Source organism: Alosa pseudoharengus, unplaced genomic scaffold (genome assembly GCF_046254945.1).
Source record: "Alosa pseudoharengus isolate Yale_2024_CS ecotype anadromous, Long Island Sound unplaced genomic scaffold, YU_APseudo_1.1 YU_APseudo_1.1_scf_20, whole genome shotgun sequence".
Lineage (NCBI taxonomy): Eukaryota > Metazoa > Chordata > Actinopteri > Clupeiformes > Clupeidae > Alosa > Alosa pseudoharengus.
The window spans coordinates 642,501-662,500 of NW_027468664.1; the positions used below are offsets into that span (position 1 = coordinate 642,501).

The window sequence follows — 20,000 nt, forward strand, 5'->3', positions numbered from 1 at the left end:
GGATGTGTCTGTGCAAAACGCAAGTCACTTTGTGGGCGGATCTTGGGCGCTGATGCTATTTCACCGGCGGGATATTTGACTGTTGCGCCCGACGCAAATCTAAAATGGGGTGGTCTGAAGTAGCTACATTAATCATGGGTGTGGTTTGGGCGTAACGTGCAATAAACCAATCAGGGCGTCATCTCGCATTCCCTTTAACTACAGGCACGCTTGTTCCATAGCTGATTGCTATTATGGTGGCGGATTTGCCAGGCGCAGCCAGGAACGGTTCACAGCGCTATAATTTTACTGTTCAGTTAGGTCAGCTATTGATTTTTCCTCTTGACAAAATGTAATACAGAATTGTCACAAAGACATACTTTCCGATGTTTTGGGATCACTCTCGCTGAATCACGAGGTTATGAATGCATGGTGATATTTTTTCAATGTACAATGTAATCTAACATTACCTCTCTATAGACAATGCATATCCTCTGTCAGATAATCTCTTCTCTCCCGTGCTGCCGCTGGGGCATTTGGGTTAAATGGCATTGGCATGCAATTCAACATCACGTCTCCTTAAGTCATCTAATATTTCCTAATTTATGTCATCAACACATCCGTGATTCGTGAAAATGTGTACGCTAGATTTATGCCTATTTTTTCACATCCTAATGGACTGATTTCCCTCGAGTGGTAATATTTTTCTTTGAAATTATGTAGGTTTACCGAAATGGGAACTACGTTGTAGATGAGTGGAGCAAAGCATGCGTTGCGCAGCACAGGCGGCCTGTGAGAAACAGTTTCCAAGTTGACCTAACTTTCAACTCTGCACAGTATATCCCATTAACTGCATGGCAGTAGGCTATTTACAATATTTTATGTTAAGTAGAGTTTGTAAACACTTTATCATCAACTTAATGCACGCACAACATTCGTTTGAGCAGGAGAGAGAATATCAATGAATGGATGCAGCAACTACAGAAATTGTAGCCATACTTGCTGCTTTCTTGTACTATTTGCTGGTTAACAGCACATAAAAGCTGATTTAAGCTAATTTACTAACTCAAGACTTTAAGGCCATCATGGATATAAAACGTTTTTTGAAAATAACGAAAGGATGGAGGGGGGCGGTGGTAGTGTAGTGGATAATGAGCTGGGCTAGCGTGCAATAGCCTGAAAGTTGTCGGTTCAATTCCCGGCTTCCACCGTTGTGCCCTTGAGCAAGGCACTTAACCCCAAGTTGCTCCGAGGACAATGTGTGTGTCTCTGCATGGGGTTCAATTGAAGTCAGAGTTGGTCCGCTTTCAGGCCGCTCCATTATTAGATTAACGTCAGACAGCGCTGTAAAATGTGAGGGAATTTCTCGCATTATGATGGCTAGCGTTGCGGGACTTTTATTAGTATGCTCAATACTTAGTAGGCTAATAATTTATGCGCAATCCCGCGCTGAAATTTAGGCCCTGGTTTTAAATGCGCATCTTTTTTTCTCTCGCTCTCTCGGCGAGCATTTGTTCTATTCACTCCTTCGTCTTCAAGATTCCCTGTAGAATTCTCAATATTTTTGGCCTCAATTTGTTCAGTTACATAGTCTGTCTGTTCTTAGTCTTGGATTTTGTGAAATAAATTTCTAAATATCACCTGCTTGCTGCAGCTTCGGTCTGCACGTCCTTTTAAAACCGCATATTTTTCTCTCTCGAGCATTTAATCTGCTGCCGGCTTGTCTCTCCACATCGTCCAAAATGCTTGATTGCATTGCATTCTCCACATTTTTAGCTAAATTTTCATGTACCATATAAGCATTTTTGTTCAGTAAATCTTTTGTAAATTGCTTTACAATTACCGTCGGGCCTATATGCCTATTGCCTGGCTTGCCTCAGCTTCGGTCACGTCCTTTTAAAACCGTCTTTTTCTCTATCGTGAGCATTTAATCTGCTGCCAGCTTGTGACTCCACATCGCCCAAAATGCTTGATTGCATTGTATTCTCCACATTTTTTTAGGAAAATGTTCATGTATCATATCAGCATTTTTGTTCAGTGAATCTTTTGTAAATTGCTTTACAATTACCATCGGGCCTATTGCCTGGCTTGCTTCAGTCACGTCTAAAACTGCATCTTTTTCTCTCTTGTGAGCATTTAATCTGCTGCCAGCCTGTGACTCCACTCCACATCGCCCAAAATGCTTGATTGCATTGTATTCTCCACATTTTAGATACATTTTGGTGTACCACATGGTATTTTCTTTCAGTGAATCTTTTTGCAATGACCTTCCTGCCCTCCTCTTGGCTGCCTTCACTGCTTCGTCTTCATTAACATTAATCTTTTGGCCTCAATAATCCAGTTACATAGTCTCTGTTTTTGGTTTTGGATTTTGTGAAATACATTTCTAAATAAATGCGATTTATAGTCCGGTGCGACTTATATATGTTTTTTTCCTGTTCATGACGCATTTTTTGACTAATATCCTGACTAATTTCCTGACTTATACTCAGGAGCGACTTATAGTCCGGAAAATACGTAAATTTTTTAAAAATCAAGTGTTTGTTATTTTGTTGTGTCCATTTCATTTTGAACTCAACTGAAACAAAACATAAAATATTTATCACTTTTGTTAGAAGCTCATTAAGTAAACTGTTCAAAAACATTATGTAGGCCTATTAAAAAAAAAAAACTCAGATCTAATGTCAAACCTTTACTTTATTTGTATGACAGTCGTTGCCATGGACATAGACAATGTTCAATGTTTGTGATGCTTTGGTTAAAGCCATCAAATACCACACGCACACATACACACACACACACACACACACACTTTGATGTAAATCTGGTGTTGTTTATGTGTGTGTGTAGGCTATGGAGGAGCTAGTGGACTGTGGACTGGTCAAAGCCATTGGCGTCTCCAACTTCAACCAGCAGCAGATTGAGGCCATCTTGAACAAGCCCGGACTCAAGTACAAGCCTGCCAACAACCAGGTAGCCCCCCCCCCTTCCCCGTACACACACACACACACACACACACACACACACTTACTCACTCAAATACACACACACACATACAAACCAACCACCCATACACACACCCACCCACACACACATACAAACCAACCAACCACCCACCCACCCACACACACCCACACTTACAAACCAACCACCCACCCACCCACACACACCCACACACACACACACACACACACGTACAAACCAACCACCCACCCACACACACACACGCACACACACATACAAACCAACCACCCACACACACACACACGTACGAACCAACCACCCACACACACACACACACATGTACAAACCAACCACCCACACACACACACACACATGTACAAACCAACCACCCACACACACGCACGTATGAACCAACCGCCCACACACACGCACATACGAACCAACCGCCCACACACACATACACACACACGTACGAACCACACACACACACACACACGTACAAACCAACCACCCACCCACCCACACACACCCACACACACACACACACACACGTACAAACCAACCAACCACCCACACACACACACACGTATGAACCAACCGCCCACACACACGCACATACGAACCAACCGCCCACACACACGCACATACGAACCAACCGCCCACACACACGCACATACGAACCAACCGCCCACACACATACGAACCACACACACACACACACACACACACACACACACACACACACACACACACACACACACACACACACACACACACACACACACACACACGAACCAACCGCCCACACACACATACACACACACGTACGAACCAACCACCCACACACACACACACACACACACACACTAGGGGTGGGCGATATATATCGTCTGCGATAATATCATGATTGTTGTTTTAACGATGTGCAAATTTACATTATCGAGTATTTAAATTACTTATGGGGAAATAACACCCGAAATCAGGCATTGAAACCCCATACATTCACTAAATCCAGGAGGTGTATGCGAGAGAAGCCCCTGGCTGTAGCAGAGCAATGTGTCACATGATCGCTAGTGGGTCCACGCAGCCTAATGTTTATTTTGTGCAGCTAAAGTAGCCTACTTGCGATTTTATGCGGCTACTTCTGTTCAAGTAGCATTGATGAGACAGTCAGTTTTTTTTCTACACGGTATTATATGGAGAGAAAACATTTGCCTTTGAGTATTTTAATAGTCAGTTGTAAACAAATAACTATTCTCATGTAACCCTTTTGTAAATGGACTGAAGTTCGCTCTAAATATCTACGTGTATCGATTATGCTAACCGTTAGCATCTCTATGGGATTTCTCATATACATTAGCCATAAGCTAACACATTAGTTTCTATTCTGTAACTTAGAATGCTAGCCTACATGATTTCTCTTAAACAAAACATTGAAGGAAATAACTGAGATGCACTCTGTTGGTCTGCTTAGTTTTACAGTGAATACTAAGTAAAGGTTTTTGAAAGGAACTTCAGTTTCAGACTTTCTCATGTCATTGCCACACACACAAGTGGGGGCAGAATTGGAATGTGTCAGAGTGACAATGCATTGGTTGATTTGGTTAAAAAGTCACAGGTTAGGTTATTGGTTATTATTGTATTGATGCTATTCATAAATAATGAGCTGTAAAGTAACTCAGACTTTTACAAAAATGTTTTAAAGGATATCGACTAATTATCGTTATCATCAAAATCACCAAAAAAAATCTAAATATTATTTTTTGTCCATATCGCCCACCCCTAACACACACACGTATGAACCAACCACTCACACACACACACACACGTACGTACGAACCAACCACCCACACACACACACCTACATGCACACACACCCCCACACACACCCACACCCCCCACACACCCCCCCCCCCCCACACACACACACACCCCCACACACACACACCCCCCCCCACCCCACACCCCACCCCCCACACACCCCCACACCCACACCCACACACACACACCCCCACACACACCCACACACACACACCCCCTCACACACACACCCCCTCACACACACACCTGTCTTCCTCTGTCCACTTCCCAGATTGAGTGCCATCCGTACCTGACCCAGGAGAAGCTGATCAGCTACTGCCACTCAAAAGGCATCAGTGTGACGGCCTACAGTCCTCTGGGCTCACCAGACAGACCATGGTGAGACACACACACACACACACCAGACAGACCATGGTGAGACACACACACACACACACCAGACAGACCATGGTGAGACACACACACACACACACCAGACAGACCATGGTGAGACACACACACACACACACCAGACAGACCATGGTGACACACACACACACACACCAGACAGACCATGGTGACACACACACACACACACACACACACACACACACACACACACACACACACACACACACACACACACACACACACACACACACACACACACACACACACACAAATAAATGAGCTAAATCATGAAATGTGATTCAGGGCAAAACCAGATGAGCCATCACTGCTAGAAGACCCAAAGATTAAAGCCATCGCCAGCAAGCACCGCAAGACTGCAGCTCAGGTTAGTGGTGTGTGTGTGTGTGGGTGCGTGTGTGTGTGATTAAAACTAGGGATGCACGATATATCGGCGGCCGATATATTATTAGCCGATAAGTGAAAAAATTAAAATATTATTATCGGTCCGATAACAGAATTCTGGCCGATAATTTGCGCCGATATTTTTTAAAATCCTAATTTAGGCCTACGTAAGGTCCGTCTGGCTACACTGAGCTACTTGAGCTTGGTTGGCTATACTTTTTCCTCAATATAATGTCAGCGGTGTGAATGTATTTCACCACTCTAACAAAATCTGTGGATATGCGTTCATTTGGGAATCTGTGCATCTCAAAATCCTCTCGTGAATGATCCGCCATTTAACCTTACCAGAGCGGAGCTCAGCCCTATCTAGAGTCGTCTTGTGCTGGTGTGTTTGCACTTTACCGCGCTGGTCGGGGAAACAAATAAACAAACTCGTTAGTGGGACGAGTACATAAGTAGGCCTAGTTCTAAGTTGTGTTTTAGTATTATATTTGCATTACTTTAGCTTGGGTTTTGTATTATTACCTAGAAATATGCTAACCATTCGTGCTTCAGTTCCAGACAGGTCATCATAATAAGTTATTAAAACCTTCGGGACTAACTCCTTTCATTTCTGCTGCAGCAGGTTGTGCGCAACAGAGTAGACGGACATAAGATACAGTCTGAGGAGTTGCAGCTTTATTCAGTTACCCGCAGTTGAAACTAAACCTAAGTTTCCCTCACAAACTCTGATTTGGTCGCTATACTGTAGCTTATTCCAAGCTGAGCCGTTTATGAGCGTATAGTCCTAAATGAAAATGATTCAAACTCTCTAGCCACTCACTCGCAATTCACTGACATCAGGTTCACTTAAAGGAGCCACACATACTGTAGGGCTAGGCCACTGTTATGTTGTTGACTGCCGTACTATTGAGGACTATTAGGAGTTCTGTCTATCATTTGGTGGTAGGTAAAATTACTGCAATAAAATTATGCTTATTAAATGCTTTCAAGAGTAATATTATCGGTTATCGTATCGGTATCGGCCACAACAAACCAATAAATATCGGTTATCGTTATCGGCCCTAAAATTCCATATCGGTGCATCTCTAATTAAAACCATCGCCAGCAAGCACCGCAAGACTGCAGCTCAGGTTAGTGGTGTGTGTGTGTGTGTGTGTGTGTGTGTGTGTGGGGGGGGGGGGGGGCATGTGTGTGTGATTAAAGCCATCGCCAGTAAGCACCGCAAGACTGCAGCTCAGGTCAGCGGTGTGTGTGTGTTTGTGACTAAAACCATCGCCAGCAAGACTGCAGCTCAGGTCAGGGGTGTTGGTGTGTTGTGTGTGAGAGAGAGAGAGAGATGTGGTGAATGAACAGTGTGTTTGTGTTTCTGTGTGTGTGTGTGTGTGTTTGAGATGTTGGAGCATAGAAAGCATTTCCACGCTGACATCACATGAGGGGTACCATGTGTGTGTGTGTGTGTGTGAGTGTGCGTGTGTGTGTGTGTGTGAACTCAACAGAATCCTTCTCTGCGGGTTCTAATCTGGTTCTAATCTGGGTTTCCCTTCTCTGCAGGTTCTAATCTGGTTCTAATCTGGGTTTCCCTTCTCTGCAGGTTCTAATCTGGTTCTAATCTGGGTTTCCCTTCTCTGCAGGTTCTAATCCGGTTCCACATCCAGAGGAATGTGGCTGTCATTCCAAAGTCCTCCAACCCACAGCGGATCAAAGAGAACTTCCAGGTATTTTTTCTTTTCGCTTATTGATCAGATATCAGCTCAACTGTTATTGATCAGATATCAGCTCAGCTCAGCCTCTTTATTAGATATTAGATGTTAATCAGATTAATCCGATATTACATTCAGATTCAAGTTCTTGTTGATGATTTAAATTGTCTCCACATGACATGAGATGGTGCCAGCTTGCGGAACTCTAAAAGACACAGGGTGGTTGTGGGTAATGTAGTTGTTTAAGGTGGTTGTAAGTAGTCTAGTGGTTCAGGGTGGTTGTGGGTACTGTAGTTGTTCAGGGTGGTTGTGGGTACTGTAGTTATTCAGGGTGGTTGTGGGTAATGTAGTTGTTTAGTCTGGTTAACTACTAACTACCTATGGCAAGTTGCATTGAAAGTTAGCTCTGGAGTAGCAAAAATCTAAGTGTGCCGCCTTCACGTACCGGAGATCACAGTATCCACTCGAAGGCAGAGGACAAAAGTGTGTTCAGGAAAACGTCTGCATTTCAGACTTTTTCATCGCGAGAGTTTAACAGGTGCGATAATTCAAAATCCCCATGTTATTTTCCCATAGGAAAAATCGCCAGATACCGGATGTCAAAGATGGCTGCTTTTTTGTAGGCGAACTTCAGAGGTCTATAGACTGTGATCCATTTGTTTGTGGTGATAGCTTGTGACAACCTATCAGCTGTCACTTTCTCTAAGACAGAGCTATATGTGCTCCGGTTGAGTTTACACAGTTTTGAGTGTAACCTCGAGTAGCGTAGTGTTGTCTAGCATTTGTTTTTAGCAACACAGCAACATTGCAAGCCACTTTTACCAACACATTCCAAGATATACCACGAACAACAAGACAACATAGCACATACCCTTGAGGCATTGGAGTGTGTACGAGCAGTGTTGGGAACGTTACTTTAAAAAAGTAATTAGTTATAGTTACTCACTACTTGTTCCAAAAAGTAACTGAGTTAGTAACTGAACTCGTTACCAGGGAAAGTAACTATTTGCGTTACTGTTAAAAAAAAAGTTGCTATATGTCAAAGAATTTGGATTTTTTGAGCAGTTTTGAAAAGCCAGTTGAAATTAGTAGAACAGACAGGTGTTTGTAGGCTACATAACTTTCGATATTTATTAGATAGATAGATAGATAGATAGATAGATAGATAGATACTTTATTGATCCCCAAGGGGAAATTGTACAGACCTACGGTTGACTTCAGCCTGTGTCATAGGTTTTTGTTGTGAGGCAGAAAGATCTAGCTTTTGCTGCTTGGAGGACATTGCTCCGAGTCCTTCTTTGCTAGTGGATGGCGAGCCATCATCTCTGGTGGAGGGGGGCTATCGATGTTTTTGGCCACTAGCGTGTGTGAGATGCCTCATTAAATTAGAGTTGCTTACAACGGATGTCGACAAAGTCTTCGCTCCTGGACATAATGTACACATTACATGCACGTTCTTGCCTTTGACCACAATGAATTTGAAGTAGTGCTTATATCTCCACCTTGAAAATGCCAACTTTTCATCGGATTGCTCCTGACCTCTGCTGTTTCATCGAATCTCTACTTTAGCTGTTGCGTGTGTGTGGCACGTGTGCTGGCAAGTGTGTAAAAACACTGGCTCTGATTGGCTATCATGAAACATGACTCTGCCTTAGCCAATCCTAATCGCTTACGTCGTTATTAACCCACCTCCTCACTAGCTGTGAGCCAGGGGTGCGTTCGGATTACACAGTTTATTCAATCAATGCAAAGTAAGTAACGCACCGCATTTAACTTCCAGTAACGTTAACGGCGTTGTAACATTGTAAAAAGTAATTAATTAGATTACTCCGTTATTGACAAATTAACGCCGTTAGTAACGCCGTTATACTTAAACGCCGTTACTCCCAACACTGTGTACGAGTAATTGGTTGGAATGTGTGCGAGTAATTGGTTGGAATGTGTGCGAGTAATTGTGCGAGTAATTGTGCGAGTAATTCACATTTGCTAAGCAGTAAGAAGAAGAGTAAAGCAGCACAAGCACAGGGCGGCAGCGGCAGCCATCTTTATTTGCAAGTCTTACGCACTCTCTGCCGATCTTGGGGGTCCTCTGGTTTGAATGAGATAGCTTCTCATCAGACGACTTGAAATAGGCGTATCGTGTAATTTTTCGTAACTTCCGGTCTTTCTGACAAGTTACTACTTGTAAGACGAGTATGATGGACAAATGGATCACACCATTAGTTGTTTAGTCTGATTGTGGGTATTGTAGTGGTTCAGGATGGTTGTGGGTATTGTAGTGGTTCAGGATGGTTGTGGGTACTGTAGTGGTTCAGGGTGGTTGTGGGTAGTGTAGTTGCTGATGGTGTGTCTGCAGGGTGGTTGTGGGTAGTGTAGTGGTTCAGGGTGGTTGTGGGTAGTGTAGTGGTTCAGGGTGGTTGTGGGTAGTGTAGTGGTTCAGTGGGGTTGTGGGTAGTGTAGTGGTTCAGGGTGGTTGTGGGTAGTGTAGTTGCTGATGGTCTGCTGGTGTGTCTGCAGGTGTTTGACTTTGAGCTCAGTGCAGAGGACATGAAAACCATCCTGAGCTTCAACAGGAACTTCAGGGGCTTCAAAATGGAGTGGTGAGTGTGTGTGTGTGTGTCTGTGTGTGAGAGAGACTATGTGTGAAAGTGTGTGCATGTATAAGTATATATACTCCCGTGAGGGAAATTTGGTCTCTGAATTTATCCCAATTTGTGAATTAGTGAAACACACTCAGCACACAGTGAACACACAGTGAGGTGAAGCACACACTAATCCCGATGCAGTGAGGTGAAGCACACACTAATCCCGACGCAGTGAGGTGAAGCACACACTAATCCCGACGCAGTGAGGTGAAGCACACACTAATCCCGATGCAGTGAGGTGAAGCACACACTAATCCCGACGCAGTGAGCTGCTTGCTACAGCGGCGCTCTGTCTCTGTAATGACGAACACCTTGATTGTTGATATCACGGGCGGCGTCATGCTCGTTTTAACAGTTTTTTGTATGAATGAATAAACGACACACCGTTTCGTTGCCAACGTGAGACACTCTCTATACTTCATTTATCTCAATTTCCACCATACCATATTAGTCAGAGTCTGGGCTAGTGTAACCTACTATGCTTAGCTTAGCTCCCCCGATTAGCTCTGCTAATAATGAATCTGGACTAGCCTACTACACTTAGCTTCCCCGATTAGCTCTGCTAATAATGAATCTGGACTAGCCTACTACACTTAGCTCCCCCGATTAGCTCTGCTAATAATGAATCTGGACTAGCCTACTACGCTTAGCTCCCCCGATTAGCTCTGCTAATAATGAATCCTGACTAGCCTACTACGCTTAGCTCCCCCGATTAGCTCTGTTATAATGAATCGCTCTGAAAGCAGGCAGGCACGCAGCTGTATGCAGCTCAAGTTTACACTTGCATGCATGGCGGGTTTTAAAACATTACTGCCAAAGTCTAGGTGGCCTGTTTAACATCCAAAGACGGTCATTGTACTTCTCAAGAGTTAACTCATTGAGTGCCATGCGTTGAGTGCCAAAAACGTAATATTACGTTTTTAGCTTTCTTTTTAAATTACGAAACTAGACACTCTAACACACCTTATATGTGATTTTGGGAACTCTGTGATGAATGGAAATGAAATATATGACGATCGAAAACTTATGAAACGCACATGGACATTTTATCATAACTCGGTTGCCGCTTTGGGTCGAATCAGTGACGCATGCACGTCAGCTCAAAACTAGGCCATTTTCGTGGGTCTATCACTAGGTGGCAGTCTCGCCAGGTCACTTCCCGGAAACTTTACAGGCAACACAGGAAAGACGTTATATCTCTTGCTGAAAACTATTGATGAACTATTGATGAATTGATGAAAACTAGCCACTGTTTAGCTTGGGATTTCTCAGGAACAGAGGCGTGTAGAAATACACGGTTTGCACCCACTGAGAGCTTAGTCTCACCTTTCAAACGAGCCATTGTATGTGTTCATAGCTATAACACAGAATATGCTGTGGCTGTACAAAAATCATCAACAATGGTCTAGATTGCTGGCACTCTAGGACAAAGCTTCCGAAAACAGCTTGGCATTCAATGAGTTAATAACATTACAGTGAGTCGTTTGAGACGGGAAACAATTAAATAAATGTAAAAAAATTGCCGTCGACTAATTTTCATGGTCGATTACGTCGACTAATCGTGGCAGCACTAGTGTGTGTGTGTGTTTGTGTGTGAGAGAGGGTGGATACTATCTCTAAACAGGTGTGTGCATGTGTGTGTGTGTGACAGAGACGGGCACAAATACATCAAAATGTTTCCAAATAAAATACCAAATACCCACCTTAAAAAGTATCAAAATAAGCTACAAAATACAGCAGCCAAAAATGTATCAAAATAAAACTGTATTTTTGTATTTTCAAAATACTACAAAATACTTCTTTCTAAAAGCCCTTCACTTGTACACTACCTGGAAAAACATCTGAAAGCAAGAGACTCCTTCCATAATCAGTCAACAGATTAGATATGCTGACCCCTCATGTTAGACATCCCAATATAAACCTTTGCCCTGAGAAATGTTCTATAACTCAAGGAACCCTTCCTTAAATATACTTATTTACTCTATTGGTGTAATAAATTGCCCACTATGAATCAGTGACAATAACTCAAACAATCCAAATGGATGATTTATTTAGAAATTTCAACTAGGTAGCATTTTAGCCTTTTAAGTTATTTAACACAATCACTACCACACTTATGGTGAGTTTCATCACAGTTGAATATTTTTGTATAGACCTGAAACTGGTGTGTGCACAACCTCTATCAATGTAAATACAAAAAAAAGTAAAAATAAAAAATAGAGTCAATCCAATCTGCAGCACCGCGCATTTTGTGTTGTGATGACTAGTGCAATGTGCATGCCAATAGCAAGTGTGAAACAGCGCCAACATGGCCAAGAGCGGTATCACAGGGGTTTGACCATGCGAGGGTGCCACAGTAGAGGGTGACACGGGAAGCAATTTTCACTCCCGTCCCATCCCGAGCCCGCACAAATACTCCCGTCATATCCCGATCACGTGACAGCCCCCCCAAAAAAATTCTGTCCCGCAAAATCCCGAGAGAAAGACTCCCGAATCCCGTCCCGCTCCCTATGTTGATGTCTAAAGTTATCCGACTGTTAGGCTACAGTAGCGTGCGGTGACCATACATTTTGGTAGGGCAGAAAGCCTTGTCTAACTTTTCTTTAATAGCCGATCATTTTGGGCTATATTAAAATTACATATTTTACAGTACTTTGCTGTAGGCTATGCTTAAATCATTTCATAGTTAGATCTCATCCCATCAGTTAAGTTTGCACCGTTCTCATCACGTTAAACCAGCGAAGCATAGCAACGTTGCTATGAGTAAACAAAACAATTTTTTGTGTTCCGCCAGGGTTATGCGATAAATATATTGAGGAATGCGATCGTCAAGGTGTCATGCCCCAACATTGCATGACACATTAAACTCAACGAGAATCGCTTTCCCGGACAGCTCGTGCAATTGAATAGAGTTGTCCTTTGCTGATACTTTCGCCTGTAACTGTTTCTTTGCATCCATTTTGCCTTAGGGCCTATCGCTGAAGCTGATTGATTGTGAACAGGGCAGCTGCTTGTCTTGCTCTGATAGGCTACCAATCAACAACAAACGTATTGTGGGTTGTAATTGGTTCTCTTTTCTAAAACGAAATGCCTCACGTCTTTGGGCGCACTCACTGCATTGCAGCGTCATTTTTTAAGTTAATAATCTCTGGCTTCCCGCCAGCTCCCGTTTATTATTTCCTGTCCCGTCCCAATCACGTTACCAACAGTGAAATTTACTCCCGTACTGCGGGAAACCCGCGGGAATACCGTGACCCGCGGGAGTCCCGAAAAATTGTCACCCTCTATGCCACAGACAGACAGACAGAGATTGGCCCAAGGGCACCCCCTGCTGGCAGGAGATAGATTTTTTAAAATTATTATATATATTTGTAAATAATTACTAATTCGCTGTCTGACATTATTTATATTTTTGTATGTGAAATGATGAGTCAAATAGCAAAAAAGGTTATGGATAGGTTCGAATATAGGCTACTAAAAATGAACAGTTATAGAGATCAACGTGAACGTGAGTCAGTTACTGTAAGAACCTTAGCGTGGTTTCATCTATGTGATAGCGATCAAGTGTGTAGGCCTACGGTATAGGCCTACATATTCTATGCGATTTACACATTCAAAAAAGCATGGATAAGCTGAAAGAAACTTTAATTGTGTTTTACAGTTTTGCAAAATTAATAAATGTATATGTGATACAAGCAATGTAGCTCGACTACGCCACCCAATTGGAGAGCTGGGACTCTATTAAATAAAATAACCTTATACTTTACTCACAAATTTGTTTAGTTTGGTGGGAGCAACACAACAGATTTACCCAGACAACAATTATTGTATAAAAATATATTTATTACAATCTCTGATTACAATAATAAAAAGGTGTACACCAAGCACACGCACGCACTCAAGCTTAAAAGCTAGACATCAGACAACAGATTCAAAAGTCCACTTGAAGTTCGTAGCTAGGAATCCACAGTCCATAAGAGGTTCCTCTAACACAAGTCCGTCTCACACCAGCAGTGTTGGGCAAGTTACTTCAAAATCGTAATGTACTATGCATTACTTATTACTGTCATTTCAAAGTAATTTGTTACATTATAATATTACTGTCTCTGAATTGTAAGGCATTACACTACTATTGCATTACTTTTAAGTTACTTTCACCAAAATATCTAGAAATATGGATTTGCCATTCTAAATGCAGTTTATTACGCTCAATGCAGCTTGCTCTTCCAATGGAGGGAGATGTGGTATAGCATAATGACTGAGCTAGGCTTAAAGCAACAGTAGAATGCAATAGGCGCAGTGCTCATAATGCAATACAAGGAACAATCATAGTCAGAATGTTAAAAACCGACAAAAGGTCAAAGTCTGGTAAATTGTGATAGAAATACTGTAACTTTAAGGCCTAGGCCTACTCATTAAAATCAATAGAGAGCCTACTATATTGTAAATCAAAGCTTAAAGGAACCATATGTAAGATTGTGGCCCAGACAGACAGACAGACAGACACTTTATTGATCCCCAGGGAAAATTCAAGGTACTACAATCACTTTCAAATTACTGTAGAGCGGTGTATCCCCTTCCCCTCCCCTCTGACAGGCAGAGTTGGCAACCGGATGACGAAACACTACTGACTTTGTGATTAGTAGATAGGTGGAGGGTGGCGCATCAGGCCAAAACACAACATGACAACATCAACATCAGTTGAGGGCTGCAACTTCACTTTTTAAATGACAATATCCTGGCCAGACTACTGTTGTCAGTGATATAAGTATTTGAAATGAACATGATTTCTTAATGTCTAGTGACATATCAGAGCAATTTTATGATTAATTGAAATACAATTTTTACATACGGTTCCTTTAATAAAGACATGTCAAGATGGTGGCCTGCTGGCCATTTCGGTGCCCTAAGTGAGTGGCTTTGAGTGAGTGACATTTAAATGATAACTCAAACACCTAAAGTAAAATAAAAGGCCTATTATTTACAGACCATTACTGTGTATTTTTAAACATTATTTTGCTGAGAAATGCTGTTTTACTTATAAATGGTGCACTGTCACTTTAAGAGAATTGATCTTTACGTTGTCATAATGCCCTTTTGCTAGCTCTTGTTTACAAGCCTTATTTGTTTGAGTTACATTGATAGCACAATATTAACAATAATATGCACAATGTTAAGTTGTTTTAAGCAACCTTCATTGCTTTGGAAATGGAAGTATGCAATGACATGTTGCTTCACATTTCGTTTTGCGAATACAAGTGAATTATGAACCTGGTATCCACCTAGCTATCTGAATGGAATGCGTTTCAGTCGACTCAGCATATCATGTGCTTCATGTAGCCTAAATGCTTGGAAAACGAATGATTGAAGACCCAACAATTCTAGTACTACGTGGTGATTGAGAGAACCCAAAAGGTATCAAACTTGCATGTAACATCGTGTTAGTGCATTTTGACATTGTAAACGTTATTGATGGAGTGAAACGCAGTTTGCATTTGGGTGCCCCCTCTGTCCTTTGGTGCCCAACGCAAAGTGTGTGATGCGCGTGGTGGGAGCGGTGGCACTGCCAGGCTACACAATCTTTTTCTGCATTTCTATCCCTTTATTCTCTTCAATTTAAGTTTACAGCACAAAGCTGACATGCACAACAGCATAGTTTGTGTTTTATCAAGAATCAAAAAGATTAGCGTGACACTACTTTAGATGTTTCATTAATTTACTTGTGCTATTTCGCGAGCTGAGAGATCTTTCGGTTTCGCACACAAAGTGCACTAACTATTATGTTCTTCATAGCCTTGTCTCTGACAAGCTGAAAATAATGAGCGTAGGATTATGTCCATCCCGCAAATATGAGTCCGCCTGCGAGTCTGCTGCAGCCACAGTCATATTCAACCATCAGGAGATACATTCTACTATTTTGCGTGGATTTTTTCTCCTCTGTTGTTCTCGCGTGGTGTTTGCGAATATGTATCAAAACAAAACAAGCGCTTAATTTTGGGTTAAACTGCATTGTAACGCGCGTTACTAAAGTTTGTACCGAGTAAATATTACCCGATTTTTTTTTTGTAATGCCTTACATTACCGCGTTACCGCAAACAGCAATATATTACAGTAATTACATTACTTTTGTAACGCATTACTCCCAACACTGCACACCAGGCAGTGACGTCTACACAGCAGGCCACCTGTCAATCACTCGCACGCACCGGCACAACACTTACACAAACAAAGAGAAGGCCACCAGTATCTCCATAGATAACAAACACAGCATAAGCACAGCACCACACTAGAAGAGCAACGATCGTGCAATACCAAATTAAATCACTGCAATTCGTGAATATGCATAGGCTATATATATGGGGATATGAGTAGAGGACTGGAGCACTCCGATTTAGTGAGACGTGGATCTTAACCTCAGACGAGGGAAGACAGCATAGCCTGACACAGGGCGTCACTCACCAATAAACTGGGAGCAGACGAATCTGGCTCCCAGTCCTGTTGAACAGCGCTCCACAAAACCACAGGCTCAGGACGGACGAGGCAGGCTCCGGACAGCGCAGCAGAGGACGGCAGCAATCTTAGCGCAGCAGAGGAGAAGAGGAGGACACACAGCCAACGGATTGATAGCGGGACTGGCACATCAGCAAACTTCAGGCTTCGACACAAACAGACAATAATCCATACGATCGTGGCAACCAATTAAGACACTCGCGACTACCCAGCAACAAACGTGGGGAACAGGGCTGCAACAGGCAGAGTTCACAGGCTATCTCCACTGTTCCAGTTCCTTCGCTTTTTTAAACAGTCTGTGATTTGGCGTGGCAATTACCAACAGCTGTTCATATCGTAATCACCTGTGGTCGGGCACTTAAGAGAAAACGGGGGCGTTGCCCCACATTCTAAATCACGGTCAAACAACCACTAAAGTAATGCATGCATAGTAAAATAAATCACAAAACAACAACAAATCAAATTAAGAAAAAGGCAAAACAGTGCCACACACACACATGAAATGAAATCAAATAGACCATAATCTCGCCATATGACATCTAGCTAGTGAAATCATTTCACTATCATAGTCGTTAAGATAGAAATTATTAGGACACATACGTGCTGTGGAGACGACACACTTTAGGCTATTCAGGAATTATTTGCGAGATCATTGCAGCCTGATTATTAGCCTATATTTAAAGCCTAACATCTCTGGTGTGGTTTTGACGATCAGAAAAGTAATTTTCCTTAGCTATACTGAAATAGGCTAATGATGTAAAGTGCTCTTCTGTGGGGTTAGGGTGGGCGCAGTGGAGTCGAGGTGCTGTCGCGGAACATTGGAATTTGTGGCTGCCCAGGACTTTTCTAAAACTTCTCGCCATCACCCGCACACCGCACTAAAATGACGTATTTAGCAGTGAAAATCCCAAACATGTCCAGGGGGGGAGAAATCGTCAGACATCCATTATTTTTGTTATTCAGCACCCCTGGTCAAAAAAAGTTCCCGCGCGCCTGGATTGGCCCAATCCCAAAGTGTACCCTGAGGACTTGACAAGGGAATGACAAGCACCGCCCCCGTGGCTACTTTGTTTTTCCCACATGTGCTTTGCCGTCGGAATGTGTGACAAGCACGGATGCCACAACAAAGGTTTAAACATACGCTCACTAATCCTACATAAACAGCTGTGTTTGCTTAACATATAGTGTAAGACGCTTGTGAAAGACAGATATGCAGCTTTCAAGTGACAAAAACGGCAAATTCCCAAGTTCACTTTAAAACTGTTGGATATGAAAGGCCACAATGGACTACAAACGACCTACAACGTGACGACAAAAGTGATGACGAGCCCCTAACTGGTCAACTCTGACCTCTGACTCACACATGACGTGAATGATGCGGAATGATGACGTTTTCACTGGGAAAAAGGTTTTTCTGATGCCCATGCACGCTAGGTAAGGACTAAAGACTCACAGACTTAATTGATCTCAGGGGCTAAGTGAGTGTGTGTGTGTGTGTGAGGCCACATAGGCGGTGGGTTTGGGGCAGCACTTCATCAGATCACATGTACCTTGGCGATGTTCCATAACAAAGACGTTGTTGATACTTGCCGGTTTGGGAATTTTCATTTTAAGGTTGTGCTTTTCACATGGCCAAGGCACATGAGACAACTGCCCGATTCCACATTTTTTCAAAATCTTGTTTTACAAGCTGGTTGTGTGTCGTGCTGTTGTTTACCTTTGTAATTTGGTTTTCGGATCGGATTTCCCTATGGTCTCTGCAGTAGACGTCACAGCACTTTGAACTGTGGGTAATTCCCTTTTGGTGAAGTCTGCACTGATGCAGACTCAAGGACAGGGCTCGGTAAGTGTGTACTCAAACCCTCACGCCCTTTGAAATGCGACATTGGGACAGCCCTAAGCCCTTACGAATATGACATTGGGACAGCCCTATAAGCCCTTACGAATATGACATTGGGACAGCCCTAAGCCCTTACGAATATGACATTGGGACAGCCCTAAGCCCTTACGAATATGACATTGGGACAGCCCTAAGACCTTACGACATTGGGACAGCCCTAAGCCCTTACGAATGCGACATTGGGACAGCCCTAAGCCCTTACGACATTGGGACAGCCCTAAGCCCTTACGAATGCGACATTGGGACAGCCCTAAGCCCTTACGAATTCCACGAGAACGCGCAGCAAAGTCTGTGAGTCCATTTTGTGCTTTATAGATAGTTAGATAGAGGTCATCACAGTGTTTCACAGAAAGTATTTTACAGTATTTTGAAAATACAAAAATACACAACACTGAAGTATTCAAAATACGAAGGCATTTTCATCATCTCAATAAAATATAAATTACAAAATAGTATTTTGTATTTGAAATAGGTATTTTAAATACATGTATTAGAAATACTGCCCATCCCTGGACAGTGTGTGTGTGAATACTGCTGTTTCTCCACAGGTGTGTGTGTGTGTGTGTGTGTGAAAGAGTGTGTGTGAAAGAGTGAGAGTGGAAGTGTGTGTGAGAAAGAGGCTACTGGTTTACAGGTGTGTGTGTGTGTGTGAGAGAAAGAGTGTGTGGCTACTGGTTTACTATGGAGTTACATGTTCCACTTTTATGAGTGAGCAGCAGCACAATTTGAGTGCAGAAAAATATTTTGAGCGAGCACACAAATTATATTTTGAGGAAAAATGAAACTCGAGCACAAAAAAACTTGTAGTTGAGCAAACAGGAATCTATGTTGTGCTCCACAAATGTCTTTGCCTGTTTGCTAATATCAATATGTATGTGCAACATCAGCCCCTTTCGTTCAGTTTCACTGTACGTGCTCACATAAACTGTTCCTCCGCTAGCTCAGGAGATCTCTGTCACGCTCGCTCAACTTCGTCTGTGTGCTCCCTCAAAACTGTCGACAACGTTACGTTTGTTCCACAATTGTCAACCAGTCAGTGGGAATCGGGAAAGAAGGAACATTGGAGCACGCCACACGAAAATACATCTATTTATCATAAATATGGGTATTGTTGGATTTACAACACGGTTACAATGTCTACTTAACTGTATGCGTTGAAACTAAGACCAACATGATTAACCTTTCCCGATTCCCACTGACACTAGTAAATGACGCTAGGCGTTGTGGACTTCAGCAGCCAATGAGAATTGGACTTCAGCCCCTGAATTTTCTGATTGGTTGACAATTGTGGAACAAACGTAACGTTGTCGACAGTTTTGAGGGAGCACACAGACGAAGTTGAGCGAGCGTGACAGAGATCTCCTGAGCTAGCGGAGGAACAGTTTATGTGAGCACCTACAGTGAAACTGAATGAAAGGGGCTGATGTTGCACATACATATTGATATTAGCAAACAGGCAAAGACATTTGTGGAGCACAACATAGATTCCTGTTTGCTCAACTACAAGTTTTTTTGTGCTCGAGTTTCATTTTTCCTCAAAATATAATTTGTGTGCTCGCTCAAAATATTTTTCTGCGCTCAAATTGTGCTGCTGCTCACTCATAAAAGTGGAACATGTAACTGCATAGTTTACAGGTGTGTGTGAGAAAGAGTGTGTGGATACTGGTTTACAGGTGTGTGTGTGTG

General features: G+C 42.6%; 1 protein-coding gene across 3 annotated transcripts in view; it reads left to right on the forward strand.

The window, feature by feature from the left end:
• Positions 1-20,000, forward strand: part of LOC143135853 (aldo-keto reductase family 1 member B1-like) — a 28,192-nt gene that overhangs the window by 7,121 nt on the left and 1,071 nt on the right. For 2 of the 3 annotated variants that reach the window (XM_076296166.1, XM_076296167.1), the window contains 4 exons: positions 2,830-2,952; positions 5,036-5,142; positions 5,458-5,539; positions 7,191-7,274. In XM_076296166.1, the coding sequence (XP_076152281.1) occupies positions 2,830-2,952; positions 5,036-5,142; positions 5,458-5,539; positions 7,191-7,274 (396 nt within the window). Of the gene's footprint in view, positions 1-2,829; positions 2,953-5,035; positions 5,143-5,457; positions 5,540-7,190; positions 7,275-9,776; positions 9,860-20,000 lie in introns of all 3 variants that reach the window. The other variant, XM_076296168.1, reaches the window with a different exon arrangement.